Source organism: Ambystoma mexicanum, chromosome 1q (genome assembly GCF_040938575.1).
Source record: "Ambystoma mexicanum isolate Mex_15411 chromosome 1q, UKY_AmexF1_1, whole genome shotgun sequence".
In the NCBI taxonomy this organism is placed as follows: domain Eukaryota; kingdom Metazoa; phylum Chordata; class Amphibia; order Caudata; family Ambystomatidae; genus Ambystoma; species Ambystoma mexicanum.
In genome coordinates this window covers 207,031,998-207,055,938 of record NC_090922.1, presented here as the reverse complement: position 1 = coordinate 207,055,938, position 23,941 = coordinate 207,031,998, and the positions used below count along the sequence as shown (strand labels likewise).

The window sequence follows — 23,941 nt, the reverse complement described above, 5'->3', positions numbered from 1 at the left end:
TAAAGTGTTTAAAAAAATAAAAATAAGAAAAAATGTCCTATACAAACAAAACCGAATGCCTGCCTTATCTCTTATACAAAAAGTGTGTAATGGGGAATATATATGCCAAGAAAGTGCAGTGTTATAACAAAGAATCAAGATGGCCGAGTCAGCTCTCCTCCCCACGTTGGACAGCACAGAGTAAGGCCGCTCCCATATACAGGATGACACACACTGGCTCAGGTTCTCAAAACAAAGGCAGCTCAAAACGTGGATCGAGACCTGACTGGCCTGCCATGTTAAAGTCACTAATTTCAGCTCTCAAAAGTTCTTTCACAGTTCAACAAACAGTTCATAGGTCTCCCTCAGTCAGGCTCAGACCTCGCAATCACAACACTTGCAGGGGTTTCCTTACCCAAGCTTAATTCACATTGTTTAAGAGTTCCCTTGCCCCAATTTATCACACTTACGGCTTCAGTCTGGCTCAGACCTTTTCCTGATGTCGAAGACTTTTGAATGTGCAAAGATTTTGCTACAGACATCCGCAGACCACTAACAACTTTCTCCTCAGCTCACACTCTTATGTTATGGGCCCCATTGTCTCTTGGCCTTGATAGTTCAGTACCATAAGCACAAAAGTTCAAAAGAAATCGTTCTCTTCAAGCATTCACCTTTTCACTTCCCCTTTTGCCGGGGTTAATGTTGACCATTACGCATTTCAGAGCTTGTTCACTTTGCCGCTTTGTAACAAAACATTTCACATTTCGCAGAGAATTTCGAGTAGGCTACTTCCTTTCGCCGGACCACTCTGCTACTCTGCATCACTAGATTCACAGCTATCAGCCACTTCAAAGATCACCACTGGTTAGCTTTCTTTCACGTCTCATCAGCATGTGCGCAACCTTCACTTGTGAGATACACTGTTGCGGCTTCAATCTTTCCTTGACACAAACCGGCCTTCATGTCTTTCAATAACTCACGAATTGTGTGTGTTGCTTTCTTGTCTTTGCGGCTTGGATTCAGGAGTCAAGGTTAATCACACAGGCTTGGCCTCGCCTGCCCAATGCTGTCATTCACCCGGGAGGGTCGCTGGCTTCCTTGAAACACAGCAGGTTTTTTCCTTTCTGCGATTTGGATTTCTCCACGTCTACCCAGAGGAAACAACCTCCTGCAGGGAACTTCACCTTTTCTTTACCCTTTGCTCTAGTCCTTCGATCGGTCGCCTGCTCCAGTAGGTTCGCCTTAGCCCCAGATGTTCTGCTCCTTAGGTTTCACCTTGCTCAGAGTGTGTCTCTATGTTCCGCCTTTTCTCTTATCTGTGTGGGAAGAGCTAATGGGTATCAGATGTATGCGATTAAAGTCAAGTGCCTGACTTTGCAGGACACCCAATTAGCGGGACATGTCCAATGAGATATGTAAGGGTTAGCCTCTTTACTCTCAGTCGTCCTCTTCCTCGGTCCAGTGCTTGTGCAGAAAGTGGGGGTTAGGCGGGGTCAGTTGGGACATCTGAGAATCCTTTAAGGTAAGATGAGCTATGGGAACGGGAAAGAGGGGGGGAAATACCGCATCCCACCATTTGTTTTCTCACCCCGAATCCCTGAAGATCCCTCACACAGGTGATCCTCCCGCACTGGTCCATCCCCAGGGTCTGGATCCAAAGGTGATGTTATGGACTTGATGGTCGTGCAGAGTATGATTACCTCCGTCCCCAAGTACCACACAGACAACACTAGAAATACTGCCTGTGCGGTCTTTGATGCCACAGGTGGAAGTCCGTCGGGCCTGATTCAGGAACAGCCAGAAGAACCCCTTGAACGCTGTAAGGCAATGGATTATGAGGTTATGCACAGAAAAGGAAGAATAACACAAGAACACAGGTAACTTGACACTGCTTACCTATGTGTACGAAAAGGTTGCCCAGAGATGTGAGGAAGGACTGGACCCCAGGGTAGGAGCTGTATGAAGTCAGGAGTATAGAAAGGTAAACACCTAGCGTGGAGGCCTGAGGTCAAGTTCCAAGACAAGGAGACGTGATCCGTAGAATATCCAGGGACGATACCGTGGTCAGGCAACAAGAGGAACAAAGTTCGAACAGTAGAAGGGTGAGGCAGAGCAGTCCGTGAAGCAAAGCGTAGTCCGGCAACAGGAGGTCCAAAGTTCGAACAGTAGCAGGGTGAGGCAGAGCAGTCCGTGGAGCAAAGCGTAGTCTGGCAACAGGAGGTCCAAAGTTCGAACAGTAGAAGGGTGAGGCAAAGCAATCCGTGGAACAAAGCGTGGTCAAGGAAACAATCCGTAAGTCAAACCGAAGAAGTAAGCGTCACGTGATCCAGGAGGAAAACAGCTGTGAAGCAACGCTCCTTGTTTCCGGAAGCCTTTAAACAATGTCAGGAGTCACGTGATACGTGACACGGAAGCGTTGCTGCTTGATGGAGAATCACGTGATCCGTGACGCGCGGGTCTCCGTGGGCAGCGCATGGTGCTATGGCGAGATGAAAACCTCCAGTTCAGCTGCCAAGAACGGGAGGGGCGATAGACACCAGGTCTGCCACGCTGCAATCTACCATGATGGGCGAAGGGATGCAAGGGATTACGTGAGCCAGGGTACGTGTGTGGGGTAGTGGGAGGGACGGAGGCCGAGGGCGGAGAAAGAGCACCTGTAGGAGATGCACTCGGTGCGGGAGACGTGACAGGTGATGGCCGTGCCCTGGCCACCTGAGACAGAACCACAGGGAAATAGTAGGTGAGACAGCCCTGACTGTTGGTGAACATCTTACAATTCTGAATGGCCCAGGCAATGATTCTTTGGATCCTCCCTCTGTGGGGATATTGTCAATTTATGAACTTGTACTGTTTATTAAAAAAATAGCAATCAATACAATAGCCAACTAGCAAAGACATTAATGCAAGCATATGGAAACAAGAGCATATGAACAGAAACAAAAACACATACACACAGCAACAGATGTGCATACAGATACATTGTTTTTTTATTTTAATTGAATATAATGTTGAATTTCAATTAAATTGAATGAATCAGCAAATGCATTTTATGAACCATATTACAAAGCCCTGCGTTTTTGAAAGTGATAACAGGAAACCAATGTAAGAGAAGGGTTGCTAATTCTTTTCCATAATGAATTCTTCCCATAATGTATCGGTATAAGTAGTAAATACAACATAGGAATGTCATTCTTTTCCCTTATTGTCAGCATTTAAATCATTTTTATAGAGTATCAGGCAACAGTAGCCATGGCCAGGAATAGGTGGGATATTTTGAAGCTCTGGGGTCAATTTGAGAACTGGGAAGACATGGTCAATCAGAGAGATGGCAGCACATTGGGAAAATATTGCCCTTCTCTTCTTACCCTGTCCAGTCGGTTCTCCATCACCCGAATGCTTTTGTGAGTATGTGCACTGCGGCGCAAACTTCCTGCGGACCCTCCAACTGCTTTCCGCTGTTCTGACAACTTCTTTTCCCAGATCCTGATCTAAACAGAGGGAGAGAAGGAGGACATATTGGGCATTCATACACATGTATAGATACAAAGAAACAGCCAAACTTCTTGCCATCAACAGCCACCAGATTTAACAGACCATACCCCTCTTCCTGTATTATCATGCAAAGCATCCAGAAGATGGAGGCAGCTGTGTCATACAGGTTAATTGCATGGCCAACTGTGCACATGTGCTGGTGACACAGAACTCTGCTGAAAAAAAAATAGGAGTAAAGATAAAACGAAGACCACATTTGAAATCTTTAGGAATACGGTGCATTGGTAAATATAAGCACTATAAATGCCCAAAGGTGCTTAGGCGTAGATAAAGTAGATGACTGTTGGTGAGGAAACTTGGGGAGACCAAGATATCCTTGACGGCATGTTTGTGTCATACTTTATTGGACATTTATATGGCGCCTATGCAAAAGTGTTTCCAGGTGCCACAAGACAAGATGGGGTGCAGGGCATGGAAAAGAAAGTAGAACAAAAACGCTTATATTGGCCTTGTGACAATCTTACTGTGCAAGCGCATGAGGAGGTGTTCAGTAGGGTAGTCGGGGTGGGGGGTAGAGGGAGAGGTTCAGGAGTAGGGTACCCAAAGGGATGGGGTGGGCAAGTGCTGGGGGGGCAAGGCGGCAAGGTGACAGAAGGGGGGGTGAGTGCGGTGTAAGGGGGGGGAAACAGGTTGGGCTAGTCCGGGAGAGGGAGCTGGGGGGCAAGTGCTGGAAAGGGATGTTGGGGCACTGGTAGGGGGCGTCTAGCCCCTGTAAGATTATGAAGCGATCAGGCCACAGTGGCAGCGTCAGGAGGAAACACTAGCAAGTGAGGGGGCGAGGGAAGCAAGAGGAGAAAAGGATGGTCTTGAGAAGTTTCCAGACCTTAAGAAGATTCGGCTCAAGTCGGAAGGGGCCAGGGAGGCCGTTCCAGAGGGAGGAACCAGCCGAGGAGAGGGATACATGTTCCTATCATGCTTGCTGTAGGAATGGTCCTCTGACTCTACAACATGACCTGTTTCACAGATGACACTTTGCAAATCATCATTAAATTAATGATATAATCTGGTAAAGAAAAGTGCTCATATGATGAATTGTTTCTTTTGCCATGAGCTCATAATAGAGAATACTCTTCTCACAGGAGGTTGCCTATGGGAAATGTCCTCTCAAGGTGCTCCGGGAGAATGTTTCTCTCGCAGGATCTCATATCATGAATGGAATGTTTTATGAAACATTTCATTCATAGGACATCATAGGGGAAAATCCCTCTCACCAAGATGGTTCTCTTTAAAAAGCTTGTCTGAAGGAAATGTCCCTCTCGCAAGTCCATTAAAAGGAACAGCAGGGAATGCATCATTTTCTCTGCCTCCCACAGTCTTTGGTGGTGTGGGGAGGGAAGGAATGTGAACTTGTAAGGAGGTAGGGAAGGTAGCACAAACACAGAATTTTTGTTTTGGCCCGTGTTGTCAAAGTATCCCTCATGCCTCCATTATCCACACTCTTCTACTGGCCTACGGGAACTGCACAGGTGTTGAAAAGGAGAACGGAGAAACTCAGACAACATGAACAAAACAAACTTTGTTTGGCTACAAAATAATCCATTAAAGTCAAATGCTGAACAAAAAAATGCAAACATTTATAAAAAAAAGTGATCATAAAATATTCTTAGAATAATATAAAAAACTATATACAATCTACAACGTAGAAAACATATGGTACATTAAAAGTATACATTAAGGTAGCAGCATATTGTTAAGTACCACAATGAAAAAAAGAAATCCTTCACGAGTAACTAGTGTTAAATCCATTCAAGCTATTACACTTCAGCTTTAGAACAGTTCAAATGGCTTTGCCAATGCACAACATAATGGAAGGTCAGATAATTATGAAAGAACAAGAGCAAGTCTACCCTAGCTCCTTTTCAGAAACATAACTAAAAGATGCCTCCTTTTCCATGTCGGGGCTGACAGTATTTTTATTGCCCAGGATTGTGGATGTATATGAGACATGGGCCAAATTAAGCTGCAGCCATGTGTTAGGAAAGCAAGGGGAGCCGCGGCCATGATTAGGGAGGTGTCGCGGAATGAGTGCGGATTGGTTGCCCACACACAGGAGCCCATGTTGCAGCATGACTTTTACCTCGGGTTTGGTCAAGGGTTTGGGAATGCCCGTTACATCTCAACACCGTTCCCAGTTACCAGTCTGCGTCTCACAAATGTGAATGGCCTGGGAACCTGAAACGGGAAAGACATGGGCAGCCAGCTGATAAGTCATCTACTGATACATTATGAAGAAAGATCTGCTATAGAGGTGGGATGTACGATGTGGAAGGTACACAGAATCTTACTGGACTTAAAGTTCTAAAGCAACGCTCTCCTAAACCAAAAGATGCACCGTTAGGAAGTTCATTGTTAATCTAACTGACTAAATGTGTTATAGCTGACTTTTCTGTATGAGGCTTATTGTGTAAACTCTTTTATAAACCGAGGTTTCTGTACTCTGGGAGAGGTGTGGGGGGGGGGGATTGTAGTTCCGTTCGGTTGGCCCACTCACTGTGCAGCACAGTGAGAGTTGCTAAGGGCCATAAGACAAGTCTGAGTTGAGGCAATGTTACCCTATGGTGCCCATTAGAGACCACAAGGAAATTATTTGCGGTCACCCGAATAGGCCGAATGCGCAATAAAGCCCTGACTGTGATTTGACTAACATCTCCTCAACCATTAAATAACTGAATTGGCTTCGTTAATAAACATCTTTTTGCCACTGGACACAGAGTCCGGATCATCAAACTAACATCTATGACCAATAAGATTCAGATGCTTTCTCGCATAATTCTGCCACAAGATATTTCTGCTTTTCATACTAGCTATGATATTTCTTAATAGTTTCTTGCTTAGAGTGGTCTCCTCATTCTGCCAAAAATAGCAATAGTCAAACAGCAAGCTGGGTAGACAAAGACTGATATGCAAATGGCTATTCCTCCTTTGTGAAAGGTACAGTGAGCTAAAATGTGTCTGGACTCTCGAGTGACCCCTTCCCATAGAACATGTCATTAGGGCGTGTTTGTTTTCCCAGAATGGCGCCCATACCTCTTTTTCTAGGTTTAAGGAACTTGGGGTTGGTCACCCCAAGTTACCTAGGGTTATCCAGACGTGGGCTGCTTGCTCACTGTGCTCAGAGGGGCACAGCTCCACCTCACTGATTAGGTTCAAAAGAGGATTGCCTAGCATTTTGGTGCTGATCCGCTCAACTGGGCGGGACAAAGACTAATGTGCAAATGGATGTTCCTCCTTTTTGAAAGGTACAGCAAGCTAAAATGTGGCTGCGGACCCTCGAGTAAGCACCTTCCCATAGAACAGCTCATTAGGCTATGTTTGTTCTCGCAGATGGGCGCCCGTACCTCTTTTTCTAGGTAGATATCTATGTTGAGCCCAGCCCCTACTGTAGCATATATGTTGTGGGAAACCGCTACACCCAATAACCAGTTGACTAAAGCATCTAAAATCTTCTCACAATCAAATGACCCAACATTTTAACCCATAATAACCAGTTGGCAGGGATTGAAATTAAGGTTGGATAAGCAGGAGATAAAAGCAGCTCCTTGTGTATCCAGAATTGACCAGTGTCCAGGAGCTGCCAGTGGGGAAACACAAAGCTAGCACATAGCGTTCTGCTAATCGAACTTCCACATAAGCTACAAACATCATTTTCCCCATTATTTATTACCCCTTACACTTTTACTGTACTATAGTCGTGTCCTAATGTTCATTTCTCCAGTGTCCCAAATGTTAAATTCAAATAGGTGTGTTTATTCAGCGAGAGTTGGACTGTAAGTATCTCCGGGTAGCTGTAGTTGTCGAGCTAACCAGGCTCTTCTGGGCTACAAGCAGCAGCTAAATAGCTCCCAGGTCCCCTCAATTTCGAACCCTGAGTTGGCATAGATTTCATCCTCGCGATAGACATTATGTAATCATACGATAATTGCACATATTATTTGCGTATCTGAATATAGCCCCACTGTCCAGATCCATTCTAATGTACTTTCAGGTTAGATAGTCATCCAAATTTAGTCGTACATTGAATCTTATAGTCATACTCATCAAAGAGGGACAATTTCTGACCATCACAGAAAATGGGTCTAAATGGTTTACAGATGATAGCAATGCACATAACATTTAATTTTGTCGCATTAACTATTATGGCTCAGTCTGCCCTGTACTGCCTATAGGTTATCTACCAATATCTGGAGTGCCCTGGGAGTCCTGGCTGGCATCTCCCAGTTCCCATAGAGGAACATCAGTTTTGGCCTTATTGAGACATGTCGGTAGATAGTTGATGTAGAGGTTAAATAAGAGGCGGGTAAGAACACATATTTGCCAGACCCCCACTTGGACTTTCCATACCGAGTTAGTTGCACATCTGCCCCATATCTCACTCTGATCACAGAACATCCATGTAGTTCCATTACTGCTTCCAATGGGGGAGGTGGTATGCCCATGTCCAATATTTGTGTGCAAATGCAGCACCTGTCTACGCAGTCAAATATTGAAATTAAGTCCATAAACAACAGGTTTCATTTCAAATTGGGGCTCCAACTGACATCATAGATAGAGAACGAGTTGAAGCTCAAGTTATCACATGGCACGCGGAGCCTCATGTAATGCATTTCTGCTATTGAGAATTACCCCTGTACAATTCTGTTTGTCAATAATTGCCCACAATGTAGACGTATTTACCACCATTTCATCAACTATGCCATTTGAAATGAGGCAGCTGGAGGAGAGCAACCTCCTTTACCTATGTTCAGCCATCGAACTGGGGCCTGTACGGTTTGTACTAAAATAAAACATTAAGAAGCAAGAAGAATATTGTACTTCATTTCAGGGAGAAGCAACTATAGCTTAGGTCAAGTAAGTCCTCCTCCAACACCACTGGACATCCATACCCCAATAACTCCAACAAAGACATCTCCACCTGGTTCTGTGGCTAAGCGGGTTTGTACCCAATGGATAATATTTGTTTTTTTCTATAAACCTATTGTTCATACTATATCTCACCTCTTCCTCCAGATCAGCAATGAGTTCCTTCTCCCTGGCCAGCTGTTCTTCGACATCATCCTTCTGTTCCAGCAGGTTGGACAGGCTCTCACGGCTCTCATGGTCTCTGGCCTGGTTCCTTCGACTCTCTGCGACATCCAAATTTATCAGCAGCTCCTGGCGTTCGCGGTCCAGTGCCTGCATTTCAGCTCTGTTGATAAAGAAACATCATTTTTGTGACACTCAGAGAAAGGGGAGCAGGCAAAAAACAAGGAACAGTAGGCAAGATGACAGGCAGAAATGGAAAAGTGATAACTAAACCTGTTGATAATGACCCAGCAAAAGGCTGTGAGGTAAAAAAGTTGCTGCCAAAAGGCAGTGTTTGCGGCAACATTATCACTGTGAACCTGCGGGGGACACCCCCGCAATCCCTGTTAAAAAATAAAAATAAAAAAAAATGGAACAAATGTACCCCAAGGAGAGAGGGGGACAGCCCTGCTCCCCTTACAAATGATCACCATACATAATGCCCCCACAGCCTTTTACCAGCGACATTATGTATGGTGACCATTTCTGTGGGGGTAATATTACCGGGCACCGATTTAAGTACATTTGCCCTGGCCCATAAGTTGGGGAAGGGGTCATTATCCAAAACGATAATTAACACCCACGAGCCCCCCCCCCAAATGTCTATTTGGCTATTAGCACATGTTGGAGTTTTGGTGGTGAAGGAAACAAATTTACTTTAAGGCGGAGAAAAGTAAATAGGCAACTGAGTTAGTAGATTAAATGTGGTTTTATGTTGTAGTAATTAAATAACATGGATGACTTCAGAAATTAAGCATTTTAATTGCTACTTGGTTGAACTGGAGCATGTTGAACATGTTTCGTCATAAGGTGTCAAGTAAAAGTAGTCAAGTAAAAGTAAGCGCTTGCTCTATAAGAAAGAGCAAGCATTTTCTAATGTTTTAGCTTTCTCCTTCACCTATTAAATAACATGTTGCAGCAAATGTAGGTCCTCCTAGAGAGGAAGTTCTTGCTGAAAGAAATCATGCCTGGAAATTGCATTTTTGTTTCCCGGTCTTCATTTGAAAAAAGTAGTTAATGACTGCACTCTAAACATTCGGATTGGCAGAGAGGAGGTCAATAACGATTTCCATGTGCGAATAGCAATTGATGCTGCACAAATCAGACTGGGACTGCCACCGTTCTGTTCATTTGCATCTTTCGTAGAGCACTGAGTACACTTATGACAGCGCTGAAAATATCAGATTTGTTGGTTGCAAGAGGAATAAACAAAGTCCACCGCTCCTATGCAGTCTCCTTGTGAGAGTCCACATTCACTTGAATGTGCTCTGTGACATCCAAATATGCCTTTACAGATCTGGGCTTATAAAGTTCCAATCAAATCCGGATACATTCGTCTGTAATGAACTATATTGCAACAGTAATTGTACTTGCATACCAACCCACTTGCCCCAAGAAGCCATTGCTAGTTATTAACATGTTTAGGAAATGTTTTGTTTACCCCTTCTTTCAAGACTGTCTTACAAACTCCCCAAAATAATTCTTAGTAGTACCCCTCTCTTCTAGGTACCCATGCTGTTGATCAGTTCAGCACCATGCCGCCATGATCACTCCCATAAACAGAGTGGCTATTCAAGTCAGACACAAAATGGCAGATTTGTTATATTGGAGAGCAAACAGGGTGGGGCCCTTTATGTGGAGTAAGGAGTGTGTAGGAATTAATGTTTCAACAGATGTGTTTCATGGTTAAAACAATAAGGATGACTGGCAGAAGTGAAAAACATACTGACATAATTGGTAAGGAGCTCATGCAACCATGGTAAAGTAGGTTAAGGCACTAAATGGCCACCTTAGTGTGCTTTATACAAATGCCCTCAGTCAATTAAGAGCATGGCGGCAACGTAGAGCAGAGAGAGCATACTGGGTGGTTGGATGCACAGATTTATTTTAGTAAACGAGAGATAGGTCAAGCTGTGCAGAACAGTGGATAAGATTATTCACACTTCACAAATTGGAATATAGTATAGAAGTCAAGAAAGAATGGAAGGCACAAGAAAAAGAGAAGCTTGGAGAATACAGTATGGCCAGTTTCAGGGAATTATACTTCAGAGGGAACCAACAGGGTGAAGCCTTTCCTCGATGTAGCATGTCTACAATCTCAGTGACCTACTCCACTTGTAAACCTGACCTTTCCGCTTGCTCTGTAGACCCACATCACAGCCCTCACTTTTGAGGTCCTCGACATGGTGGCAGATGGTTTTCAAAGCTATATAATTTTGTGACCCTTACTTGAAGGTCCATTCACCTCATCCTTAAGTTGAGGGTTGATGAGCCAATCACCCTATTCTCTTTTCTGCTTGCCATAGAGTGCAGGGGTATGGGTGCGGCCATGTGCACAAAAGTATTGAAAACAGTGCAGCAGAAGGGGAGAGCTAGTAGGAGGCTCAGGCGGATGCTTAAGTGTTTGGCAGGGTACAGTGGTGGGGCAAGATCCCATTTTCTCTGGTATAACAGTAACAGCAGGGCCACAGATGCAGGGATGCTTGGAAGTGTCCAGCATGCGTCCAGTGACAACCTCGGGACGAGCAAGGCGGTGGGTTAAGACAGCTTCAGTTCTTAATAAGGAGCCAAGCAGGTAAGTGCGTGTTGTGGAACGCTATAAGGAGACTGATAACAGTACTTTCCATACCCACTATCAATACTGGGGGCATAACAGAGTGTGAGAAATGTAGCCATAAATCAAAGATTTCACTCTCCCTACCGATCTAGACAAGCCGTGCCAAACAATACATAGAGGTCATGACCACAGGCGATCCTCCACAAGAAGAAATAGAAGGTCTATATTCCCTTAACTCCCCAAATCAATGCAAGATGCCAACATCCTTCATCTGACCAAAGAAAGGCCATCAAAACAATGCTGCATGTCAAATGAAAATATCTCAGACATGACATACCAGGATATGTTTGAACAATCTGAAATTTCCTGCTCCAGTCCCGACAAAAGACGGTGACGGCAAAAGAAAACAAGGCGTTATTCAACAAATGCAGAACGGACCCAGAAGGGTCTCCACCGTTATGACACACCAAAGGCAGAACATGTTCCAGTGCAAAAAACAAACAAAACAGGACTAGACAAAGAATTGAAATATTCGGAGAAGGCTATTCCCACAAAATGAATTGCTAAAAGATGGCGGGTACAAGGGACTGAGGCACAATTATCTGAAACAGTGCACGTGTACTCTCTTTATGGGTAACATGATGGCTAAACCTTTTATGCTCGATGAATAGCGGGCACTGAAGAATGCAGCAGACACAAAGGTAGATGTTGTCTTAAAGCTAGCCTTCTAAGGCATAAACCTATAATTACGTAGGGAATTGAGAGGCTCATCTAGCCCGGTCTAGGTTGCAGGATTTTCAGCCCCTGTACTCCATGTCGGGGGAGCAGTGATTTTCCTAAAATCCTGCTATATATGGAATAATATGTAATTAAATCACGAAATAGATTTGACGATCAATAAATCTTTTGAAGATTGCCAATTCTTAGTCCCTCTTCAGGGAAAGCCTGCAAACCCATTTTAGCCCTATTAAAATCATCCAGTGATGCATGAAGAGGGTAGGCAGTTGGAAATCAAGTACGAGTCTCATAATAGATCTGGGCGGTCTCAGCAGTCTTCACACTTCACAAAAAGGTCTATCAGTCCTCGAATAAGAAACAGAAACAAACTGGTCGGGGGCAGGTGGCAACTTTTTTTGCAGACACCTGGAAGTGAATGGTCAAGATGCAAGATTGTAGGACAGTAGGGAAAGTTCCAACAGATGTCGTCAGACTCTGGGGCGAGCACGATGCACCCAGCCCGACAGAAGATGCTGATGGCAAAAGACAACAAGACGTTATTAAACAGATAGACATGGTTTCCAAGATGGCCGCCGGGGAGACGACTCTATGCTATGAGCGCTCCCGGAGCCCCCAGCAAAAAAAGTGGAATAAGTCAAGCAATTCCCCTCCCCGGGTGCTCCTACCTGCTGGTCTTGGTGCAGCGGCGCCTGGTGCTGGAGCGGAGCGGGGGTGGTGCTGCCTCCGAGGGGAAGGTAGCCAGTTGGCGTGGTGAGGAGTGGCCTGCGGCGGGTGAGCCAGCGCAGCCCCGGGCCAGAAGGGCTGCATCGGCAGAGAGGAGAAGAGGGACCAGGCAGTGCAGCGCAGCCCGAGGCGAGCGCTGGTGGAGGCACGCTCACGCAGCCCCAGGCGGGAGTGTTGCTGGCGGGGAGGCAGAGGCTCGGGCGGGATCCTGCGGTGTGGGTCCGCCCATCTATTGGGACTTTCCCCGGCTCGCGGCCGCTGTGGGGGGGCGAGGCGGAGGCGCCCCGAGGTGTGGAGAGAGGGCGGCCCTAGGTCCTCGCAGAGGGAGGAGGAGGGCCCCCCCCCGGTGAAGGACAAGGCGGAGAAGCTCCGGGGGAAGACCAGGTGCTCCAACAACTGTGAGGTCAGCCTCAGGCCTCGTTTGTGGAGCAGCATTGAGGAGAGGCAGTTGAACCGAGGAGCGGGCCTGCTACAGATAGCGGTGGAGAGAGCCGCGAGGAAGGACCTACTGGTGCGGCAGGTGAGCAGGAGGGGTACTGCTTGACTTTTGGGGCATTGTGGCACGAAGGGGAAAAGGAAAAAAAATTACAAAATAAATACTAAAATAAATAAATAAACAAAAAAAAAAGTGAACTAAGATCCTGTGCAGCGTGCCTGCCCCTTGGCCCCCTTTAAACACCCACTTTAAATTTGGATGGTGCCCGCCCTTAGGGAGAGCTGGGTACGGGCAGACCACCCCGGGGGCCGGGCTGAGTGAAGAGCTCTGAGACTGTTAATATTAAGAGGCCCGATCCCACCCCGGGGGGTAGGAGTGGAGGAACATCTGGGCCGGTTCTAACCTGGTCAGCAGGAGGGCTCGAAGAGTCCAGAAGTGCCGGGGCATACGGCTGGAAGCGTACGCGACCCGGTGGTCTGGGGGGGGATAATGGCACGGAGATCTAGCATTGACCAGTGAGAACAATTCCGTCGGAGGAAGGGAAGTCTGACTTGGGCGAAGGGGAGAGCGTTGCCAGGAGGCCCCACCACTTATTAAAATGTCTAAGAACAGAGGAAAGGCTCCAGGGACCCCGGGAAAAGGTGATAAGAAATCACCAGAGGGCATGCTTCAGAAACTGGAGAAAGGAAGAGGGAGCAATGCCCGAGGGAAGGAAGGAGGGAGATAGGAGCGAGGAGGGGACGGCCCTGGAAGATGACCAAGGGGATGAAAGGGTCACACAGAAGCTCCTGGAGGAGGGTTTTCAAACTTTTGGCGACAGAATGGTCAATGTAATGCAAGTGCAACTGGATAAAATGAAGGAGGACCTCACGGGGGCGATCCGTGAGGTGAAGGGCGACCTGACCAGTCTGGTTCAAGAGTGGACACTAACGAAAGGGCTCTCCAAGACTTAGCAGAGGATTCTCATAAGGTACACGAATGGGTGAAGAGCCTTGCCAAAGCCATCCACAACCTGGAGCTTCAGACTGAGGATCTTGAGAATAGATCGAGGAAGGCCAACATTAGGGTGAAATTCTTGCCAGAATCAGTCACAGATTCAGACCTCCAACAGACGGTGAAGCTGCTGTTTGCTCCCCTGGCAGATGTCACAAACCCAGAGGAGATCAGGGTAGACAGGGCTCAGAGTGGGACCTGGAAGGGATGAGCCCGGTGCCCGGCCATGTGATGTATTAGTGGCAATGCATGACTATACGCAAAAAGAGAAAATCGAGTGGGGCGGACGCCCTCAGCTTTAATGGGTCCTCCATTTAGCTGTACCAGAATTTGTCGGCCATTACCCTCAACAAGAGAAAGCAGATGCGACCGATAACACAAGAGCTACAGAAGAGGAGTATGAGATACAAGTGGACATGCCGGTTTGGATTGGTGTTTGAGCTGGACAGAAGGCAGAGAAGGGTAACATCAGTGGAGGGCGCTACCATCCTCGGGATAGAAGTGGAGCACTCCTCAAGTGAATCACCGGACAGGGGGAAAGCCAGCCCCAGATGTAGGGCGTAGGAGTGGTCGACACAAGCGCCAAGAAGGAAAGTGAGGAAGAGAAGGGGCCCAGCGGGGGCCTCCCACAGTGGAGGGGCTCCGTCCCGTGGGGGGGGAAAGCCATGGGGGTTGACGCCAAATTGAATTCAAGGCCAAAATATGGTTAGATTTTGGGGCACCCAGGGAGGGGTGTATAGATGAGGCGGTAGTGGCGAGGGGGAGGGATGGGGAGGGTCATGCTGGATTACCAAAGGGTCAGGGTTGACCTGCCAATGGGGTCACTGGGGTGGGGAAATGGCACTGCCCCCAAGGAAGAGGTTCAGGGGTGGCTAGAGGCCAGCAGTGCACACCCGGTGAGGGGGGACGGGACACAGGTCTGGTGGGAGGGAAACAGGGCATGGGTTTTGGTTCTGTCGGGAAGGATTCCTCGGCTTCTTTAGACAATGGGTAAAGTTATGAAAATATTATCCCTGAATATCAGGGGTTTGAATTCGCCAGTTAAAAAGGAAAAAAGTGGCGCTAATGCTGGCTGGAGAGAACCCTGACATCATTAGCTTTCAAGAAACACACATACAAGAGAAGGATATGCAGAGGCTGAGGCTGAAAAGGTTTAGCCACCTTCATCAATCGAACGGCCAGGGGAAGAAGGGAGGTGTCCTCATAGCCCTGAAAACCGGTTTAGACATAGCTTTCACAGGCTTTCCCCGGGACAATTCGGGCAGAATCCTGGTATTGAATCTTCAAAGAGGTAGGGAGATGTGGTCAGTGGCAACCCTTTATGCTCCAAACACAGGGCAGGACCACTTCATACAAGACATGTTGTGTAAATTGGAGAGGGCTGCAAAGGGTAACATAATACTTACAGATGACTTCAATTTAGCTTGGGACCCGGCGAGAGATAGGAGCATGAGACTTTTTCAAGCCCAAACTAAACCATCCATAGAGCTGCAGACCAAAATGGGGAATCTCTTGTTGGTTGATGCATGGTGGGAGGGTACACGTTTTATTCTCATGTGCACAGGTCGGCTTCCAGGATAGATTATGTCGGGTTGTCTGAGTCCCTGGTAGGCAGGCTTAGGGAGATTGAAGTAGGCGCAATCTCGATTTCAGACCACGCTCCGATTGTAATAGAGCTCGAATCGTCATCAGAGGCAGTGGGACTGTGGAAATGGAAATATCCTTCTCATATTTAGGCTGCGGGAGGAGCCGAGACAGGAGATTGGCCAATTTTTTCAGAGGAATGATATAGAGGGCATGGATCCAGGGATAGTCTGGGATGCCTTTAAAACCACCACTAGGGGGACGATTATTGGGATCAAGGCTAGGAGGGATAGGGAGAGTAGGAAGACAGAAGATGATTTGGAGGCTAACTTGAAGGCAGTCATGCAAGAGTTAGCAGTTAGACCCTCCGCAGAGACTAGGAGGAGATATAGGGTGATTAAGGGCCAATTGGACACGACAGTCTCGTCCAAGGCGGAGAGGGCATTGTTATATCTCAAGCAGAAGTTTTACGTGAAGGCTAACAGGGCTGACAGGCTATTGGCAAGAAAGCGGAGGAGCAAGATAGAACAATACAGAGAATTAAGACGGCGGTGGGGAGGGAGGTCACAGGGACCCAAGAAATCAAAAGGGAATTTGCGAGGTATTATGGGGAGGTATATATGTCAGACAGTCCAGCGGAAGGGGAAATATCTAGAAGGATGCCACCTCCCTGGTGTTGGGCAGAATCCTGTGCAGTTCCCTTAGGGACCACTGCAAAAGATTTAAGACTACAGGTGTTGGCAGTAAACCCACTTGGTAGCAGTCTGTACCACCCAGATTTACCTGGTAGCTGTGGCTGAGCAGTGAGACTTCCCTCAAGAAGAGTTAGGCAGTATGCAAAGTATACACAATAGGCACTCAGATACAACAATACAAGCAAACACTGACCAGAGCTTTGGTATCAAAGTATATAATTATTTATTTAAAAACACACAGATTGAAACACTCCAGCACTCTTATTGTAAAATATTCTAAACACAGTTACTATTGTAATATATACACCCATTTTCCCTTATTGGATAAATCACAGTAAAACACCACTTATTTTCATACAAAGGTGAGCGCTTAACTCGATTGCACTCTGATAAGTTTGTGAGAAAGGGAGGGAAAAAGACAGAATATGGAAAGGTACACCACTCTAAGATTCAGGAACACTGTTAGCAAGGCAGAAGAGCAAAATGTCACTGGTGAGCCAAAGTCCAAAGGCCGGGCCCACTCTTCGAGAGAGCAGAGCACAAATGCGCCCAAGATCACACAGTTGCACTAGGCTTAGAAAGTCTTGCAGAGGGTTCCAAAAGGGTTTAGAGAGGCTTTAAGAAAGTTTAGCCAGGATGTCCCAGACTAACCCAGGTTCGAAAGCCGGGGGCTAAATCTACCCCGTACAGTCGGTAGCAAGGGAAGCCAGGCGGGACACGGTACCTTAAGTGGGAAGGATCCTCCAGCGGTGGCAGTTGTTCCTGGTAGTGGGTGCAAGTTGCGTCGTCGTCCAGGGGAAGAGAAGATCTCGACTTGGAGGAAAGATGAAGGTCGTCGCACTACCAGAGAAGAAACCAGCCGCGGAGTCTTCCGGTTAAAGGTGGTACCTTTGTTTCGCGGTAGTGGTAAAACGTGGTATCCCGGTTTCCGGGGTGCTTGGCACAGGCAAGGCGGCCACGAGGTACGTCGGGAAGGCGAAAAGACGGTGAAACTGGTTATCCCCACCAGTCAAAGGAAGAAGACTCTCCGGTGGGAGATCTCCTCTGTCGTTGGGAAAAGTGGTGTGGCAGTCCAGCAGGGCTCCACCGGTGGTGGTGTCGTGGCAGGTCGGCTCAGCTTCTCCCTTGTCGGATTCTTAGGTCCTGTGGCGACTTCTGAAGTTCCAGTCCCCAAAGCCCTGCTTTTATGCAGCAAACCCCCATTCACTCAGCCTAGCTGTCACTCAAACAAGCTAAGTGGTGAGCCGGCCGGCTCACCACTTGGGCCAATCAGGATGGAGTGCGACTTGAGTTGCCTAGGCAACTCATTCCAGGGTGCCTAAATTTCCCTCCACCCCTCCTAAGTACCCCAGACAGAGTGGCACCACTTTGGAGGACTTCTGTGGAGAAGCCCGCCAAAAAGTGGAACAAAGGACTCGACTTGGGTTGGAGTCACAGAAGAGAACACAAACGCCATTTTAGAATCAAGTTTTGGCAAAAAATACCAACCGGAGAATTAATATTAATTAAATATTCGGTTAATAAAATATAATTATTTATTATAAAATAATTAAATAATTACGGTATGTTCGAGGCTACCGTAAATAATTAAATAAATAATTAAATTGTTTCCCTAAAACAATGGGAAATCCCATAGGAAAATATTGGCGGTAGAATATAAAAAGTAGTATTCACTGCCACCAGCCAAAACTCGATCAGGGGGGACGGAGGCGTGCCCCCTCGACTAACAGACCCTGGGGCAATGGAATTGCCCCAGCCAGTACGTCCACAATATGATGGTTTGTACTGGCTCTGTTCAGAATTTAAGACTAGTAAAGTCAATGGTGACTTTACATGCCCTTGGAGACAGTAGTCAGTCCCAGGGTATGGAGTCTATACAGGGGGGTCACTAAGACACCCCTGTGTCACTGCACTGAGGGTGCTGTGTAACACACATCACAAATACACATGAAGCCCTATGGAGTAAAAGACCCCATAGCCCATTAAACACTTCTAGATTCAAAGAAACACACTCACATCATGTCCAAGAGTGAGGGTAAAAGAGTCTCACTCTTGGCAGGAGAAAAAAAATAAACCCCAAAAATCCAGCAAAGCTGCTGGGGGACTCACTAGGTTAGGAAATTCAGCCTAAACAGAGAATTCTCCCTAACACTTGGGATTAAGGTGGAGGAGAGAGAGGAGCTTGAGAAGGACTTAACGATAGAGGAGGTTCATAAGGCTATTGCGGCTCTCCCTCTTAAAGCTCCAGGGCCTGACGGCTTTACAGCAGACTTTTATAAAACGTTTAGGGACGTTTTGGCCCCGCAAATGGTTGCTCTATACAATGCATTTGGGGGAGGGAAGGGGATAACCACATCTATTGAGGAACATGGCATTACTCCCAAAGCAGGGGAAGATCCTACATCTTGTGGTGCCTACAGACCGATTGCTCTAATCAATCTGTATGCAGAGATCTTTACTAAGATTCTGGAGGCCAGGCTCAGACCCCTCCTCCCATCCCTAGTGGAGTCTGACCAGTCTGGTTTTGTTCGGGGAGGCAAATGCATGATAATACCAGGAGGACTGCCCATGTTATTGAGAAAGTAAATTAATCCAGGATGGAGGCTATGGTGGTGGCCCTCGACGCTGAGAAAGCGTTTGATAGGGTGGGATGGGGCTCTCTTCACCACCATGGGTAAAATGGGTTTTGGGGAAAAATGTATGGGCAAGATAGAGGCGAATTATCGTAGTCCCACACTGCGCCTGATGATTAACGGGGAGGCATCAGATCCGGTGGCGGTATCTAGAGGCACGAAGCAAGGCTGCCCCCTGTCGCCACTACTCTTTGCGATATATCTAGAGCGGCTTCTGAGTAAAATCAGATTTCACCAGGCGATTAAGAGTGTGTTGTTCGGGGGAAGAGAACATAAGGTGGCTGCCTTTGCAGACGACATGTTGTTGACCCTGACAAATCCCCCACAGTCCCTGGAGACGGTCGAGACAGTTTTTGGGGAGTTTTAAGGGAGTTCAAGAAGAGCTTTGATTTTGCCTGGGCGCAGGGTAGAATTAAGTATCTGGGGACTGTTATTACAGGGACAATAGTTCATCTGTACGATGTTAACTACCTCCCGCTACTGGGGAAAATCAAGGGGCTGCTCCTGGGCTGGGGACCGCTGGCTGTGTACTGGTTAGGCAGGATCAATGCTTTAAAGATGGTTATCCTTCCAAAATTATTGTATTTGTTTACGGCATTACCGGTTAGGGTACCGGCTTCCTTCTTTAGAAAATTAAGCAAGCTCACTCAGGCCTACATATGGGGAACAAGAAGCCTAGAGTTCCCGTAGGCTGATGCAATTGCCCAGACACAGAGGAGGCATGGGGGAACCTGACATGGTAAGCTACTACCGGGCAGCCCAGATGAGGGTAATACGAGACTGGACGAAGGATGACAGGGGGAAGGTGTGGAGGGTAATGGATAGGGAAGTAGTAGGATATGGGTTGGAGGGGGTTTTGTACCATCCCCGGGAGGGCAGGCCCAGGAGGATGTATTGCAGCGCAATTGAGGCGTTGGTAGGTAGGTCATGGGATGAAGCGGTGCGCAGATCAAAGATTACTACCTTCCCTTCACCTCTCACACCCATCTTCGCTAATGCTCAGTTTACCCCTGGGCTGGGAGTTGACTCCAACTTTGACGCGTGGCAGGTGGGGGGTTGTAGGTGTCTAAGGGACCTCTACGATGGAGGACAGGTAAGAGACTTCCCTTCCTGTAAGAGCATCTTCGGGTGGGGGAAGAGGAGCGGTTCTGATATATGCAACTAAGACATTGAGCCCTACACCCATCTATAAAGAGGGCGGCCACAAGGGAGCTTACCCAATTTGAGAAATATGTTGCAACTAAAACTGGGGACAGACACCTAATGGGGGATCTGTATAGGTTGCTCAAGGTGGGGGAAGTGGCGGGCGAGTGGAACTTGGCCAATTGGGAAAAAGAAACCAGGCAATCAACTGAGCTAGACCAATGGAAATCCCTGTGGGTGGATATTCCCAAGTTGACGATCTCCTTACAAATTCAGGAAATCTGGGTGAAGATGATGTACCAATGGCACCTCACCCCCTGCAGGATAGCTAAAACGTACCGGTCCACGACCGCTCTGTGTTGGAGGGTATGCGGAAAGGAGGGTTCCTGGGGACATGTCTGGTAGCAATGCCCGAAGGTAGCCCCGTTCTGGGACAAGGTTTGTGAAGCAGTTCATGACACAATGGCCATAGACATCGTTGGAGGCAAAGACACAGGGTTGTTTATCTTGGGGTTGGATGGTACTTTGGACGAGATGCAGACGAAGGCCCAAAAGAAGGTATACTTGATCCTGGTGATGGCAGGGGCACAGTTAGTAGCACAAAAGTGGAAAGCGAAGGAAGCGCCTATGGAGCATGAATGGGTAAGAAGGGTTTGGAGGCTAGCAGCACTGGAGAAAGTGACGTACTCGCTAAGAGGAGAACATCAGCAGTTTCTTTCGGACTGGGACTTGGTGCTGCAATTCCTCAAAAGAGACTCCAGGGCAGCCTGGTGCCCGCATAGCATGAAGCTTCTGGGATTGGTGTAATACGGGGTCAGGGGTGGGCCCAGGGTGGGGAGGGGACTTTTGGAAGGAAACAGGGGTCCCGGGTGGCCCCATATGGTGGAACCTGGATGGCCCAGCAGCAGGGGAGAGGGGCGGCCTATGCCGAGTGAGGAAATTACTTTTACAAAAGACAGAATTTAAGGGAGATGCAGAGATGCACCATGAACTGTGGGGGAGGGAGAGGAGGGTCGTTTGGGAGAGGGGGGATTTGGAGGGGTAAGGGTTGGTTTGTTCAGTTGTTTATAAATGCCAATAAAAATGTATATGAAAAAAAAAAAACAAATAGACAAATTAGCAAGTACCCGTCCAGGAATATGGGAAGGGTTCCTACTCAACTGTGTTGCTAGTGAAGACATTATCTGAGAAGTTGAGATTTCTACAGCAACTCAAGAGGCTGAATCAGTGAATCACTACCATTCATTATAGTCAGTACTTTCCCTGGTGATAACTGGAGAAAGCAGGGCAGCATCATAATCCATTGCAACCAAGTTATTTGAGATATCTCTGAACAGTCGTAGCCTGGCTTCAACACAAATGCAAAGCACTACCATTCAGACTAAAAACTAACCACATGCACGGGAAGGGGATAATATTACACGCCTATTTAGACAGATGGTTCCTACATGCAAAAGACATTGGGAAACTAAAAGGGAATTTGGAACTGGTATTGAGCTTACAGATGTAACTCAGCCTCTTGATCTACCTACATAAGTGAAAACGGCCTCCTTCCCTTGTGCTTCATCGGGCCCTGTTCAGAACTAGCTGAGGTACAGTATTTCTGCCGTAGAATAAAGCCCTCTGTCTCCAGCAGAAACATTCTGTTTTTCTCACCCTACAAGCATGGTTCTATCTCAAGTCCATAGTTAATCATCTATTGAAGCATTGGAAGCCGTAATAGGCAGGCTACAAGACCAAGGTGCCCGTGACTTGGTTGGTACGATGCAAACTACAATGGAGGCTGGTTCCACCAAACAATTTAAAATGGAGAATGCAAATTAACTCCCCTGCCACCCCCCAGCATTCATTGCGACTAAGGATGCAAGTGAGTTGGGCTGAGGAGCTAATCCCCTGAAAAATCTGCCCAAGAAGATAGGACAATCAAAGAAATCATCCAACTGGAGGACACCAAGAACAATTTGCAAGGCCTTGATAGCATTTTCAGCCAACTCAAAAGACAAGCATGTACTTATAAGAACGCACAATACTAGGGCCAAAGCCTATATAAACTATAAGTGTGTTTCAAAGGTGAGCACATGGACAGAGAAACATCTGAGGTGATTAGAGCAACTCTTGTTGGAAGGATTAACAATGAGGGAGCTGATAAGTTTAGCTGCATGTGTCCCTTCCCCTTCCCCTCCACTCCGCCTCACTAGAATTCTGTCTCAAGAAGTGTACCGCCTGATCTTGCAGGGAACTCGGGATGGGCAGGTTAGCTTTGAGTTAGAAGCACCTGTTACACAGTTATTAATCCCAGGAGCCGAATCCTCAAGCATGGATGATAGACAACTTCCTTCCGTTCTCCTTGATCCAGAGGGTACTGGTGAAAAACAGGGCAGAGAAGGAGGATGCAATACTGCTATCACCACACTGGCACGGTTTCACAATTGGTGAAAATAACACTGAGACGCCATCAACTTTACACTCTAGCAGTCATTTATCAGTAAACACTGTTACCCGAAACACTGTTCGGGTTCAAATTGGTGGTTTGAAGGTTGAAAATAGGGGTCTCTGTTCATTAGGCCTTTCGGAAAGACCTGAAGAGGTAGTCCAACATTCTGGAAGGCCCATTACCAGAAAGACTTATGCTCGCCAGTGGAGCTCTTACTAGAAGTGGTGCATGGAAAGGGGCATTCGCTTTTTATCCTCCAGTTCCACAAACGGTGTTAGTTGTCATCTTGGATGGTTTCCAGAAGGGGGCTGGCACAGACCTCAATTCGAGGTCAGTTGGCAGTGGGAAGGGTGCTCAGAAATCCATGGCAAGATCCATCTAGCTTAGAGCCTTTGGAAACCGGACTTCTAAATGGATTAACCTCTGAATACTGCCTAGGGAGGTTTGCTAACCCTCAAGGGATTTCCAGGCTGCATCGACGAGAGCCCACCCTCGAAGCAGAGGTTCAACCATGCTGTGCATTATATCAAAATGATCTTTATGGTAGCCAAAAACGTACTCATGAGATTGGGAGATCTGGCGGCTTTTGTGTGCAAGGAGCTTCACCTAAATTTCTCCCAGAGGCAGATATTTTCTGTGCAGGACCGTGGTCCCTGACAAGGATTTGCTCGTTCTTCCACCTGGACAAATAAGTGGCTCTCTCTCTACTCAAGGAGGGGCTAAGTGACCTTGCCTCACAGCCGGGCTCTTTGGATGTAAGAGAGGCATTGTTAATTTATTTGGAAAGAGCGTCAACCTTTAGAAAATGTGGCTAATGGTTTATCATGTCTGGGTGATTAGGAAAGAGTCAAACCCGGCAGTAGCAATCCTTAGCAAATGGATCAGGCTACTGATTATGAAGGCTTACCAATTACCAGCCATTTCTCTCCCACCAATCATTCAGGGGAGATCTGATTGGTGGCAGCTTACTGGCCCGAAGCCCTGGAGGGGCACATGACTGACATATGCAGTGCTATGACTTGAACCACTCCTTAGACTTTCACCTGCCATTACTTGGTTCAGGTTGGAATTGATAGATAACATTTGGAGAGTTCTTCATTTTTGGGTACAATGGCAAACCAGTGAATTAGTCACCCTTCAGTTGTTTGGTATTAAACCACAGTATTGGGTAATATTAGCCCCATAAATAATGTCGCCATACATATAGTCGCCGGGAAACGGCATAGGCGACATTATTTATGGGAACAATATATGGGGTAAATGGGAGCGTGGGTTGCGGAAGTGTCCCCCGCTCCCTTCCCGCAGGTTCCATATGGTAATATTGCAGCAACAAAACAACATCATTCTTGTATGGCGACATTTTTGCAGGGATGTCCTCACATGGAACCTAAACCACAGGGTGTAAAATCACAA

General features: G+C 47.0%; 1 protein-coding gene across 1 annotated transcript in view; it reads right to left on the bottom strand.

The window, feature by feature from the left end:
* ODAD1 (outer dynein arm docking complex subunit 1) overlaps positions 1 to 23,941 on the bottom strand; it is a 361,856-nt gene that overhangs the window by 257,078 nt on the left and 80,837 nt on the right. The window contains exons 4-5 of the mRNA XM_069637358.1: positions 8,527 to 8,716; positions 3,345 to 3,467 (exon numbers count right to left, since the gene is read on the bottom strand). Of these exons, the coding sequence (XP_069493459.1) occupies positions 3,345 to 3,467; positions 8,527 to 8,716 (313 nt within the window). The remainder of the gene's footprint in view (positions 1 to 3,344; positions 3,468 to 8,526; positions 8,717 to 23,941) is intronic.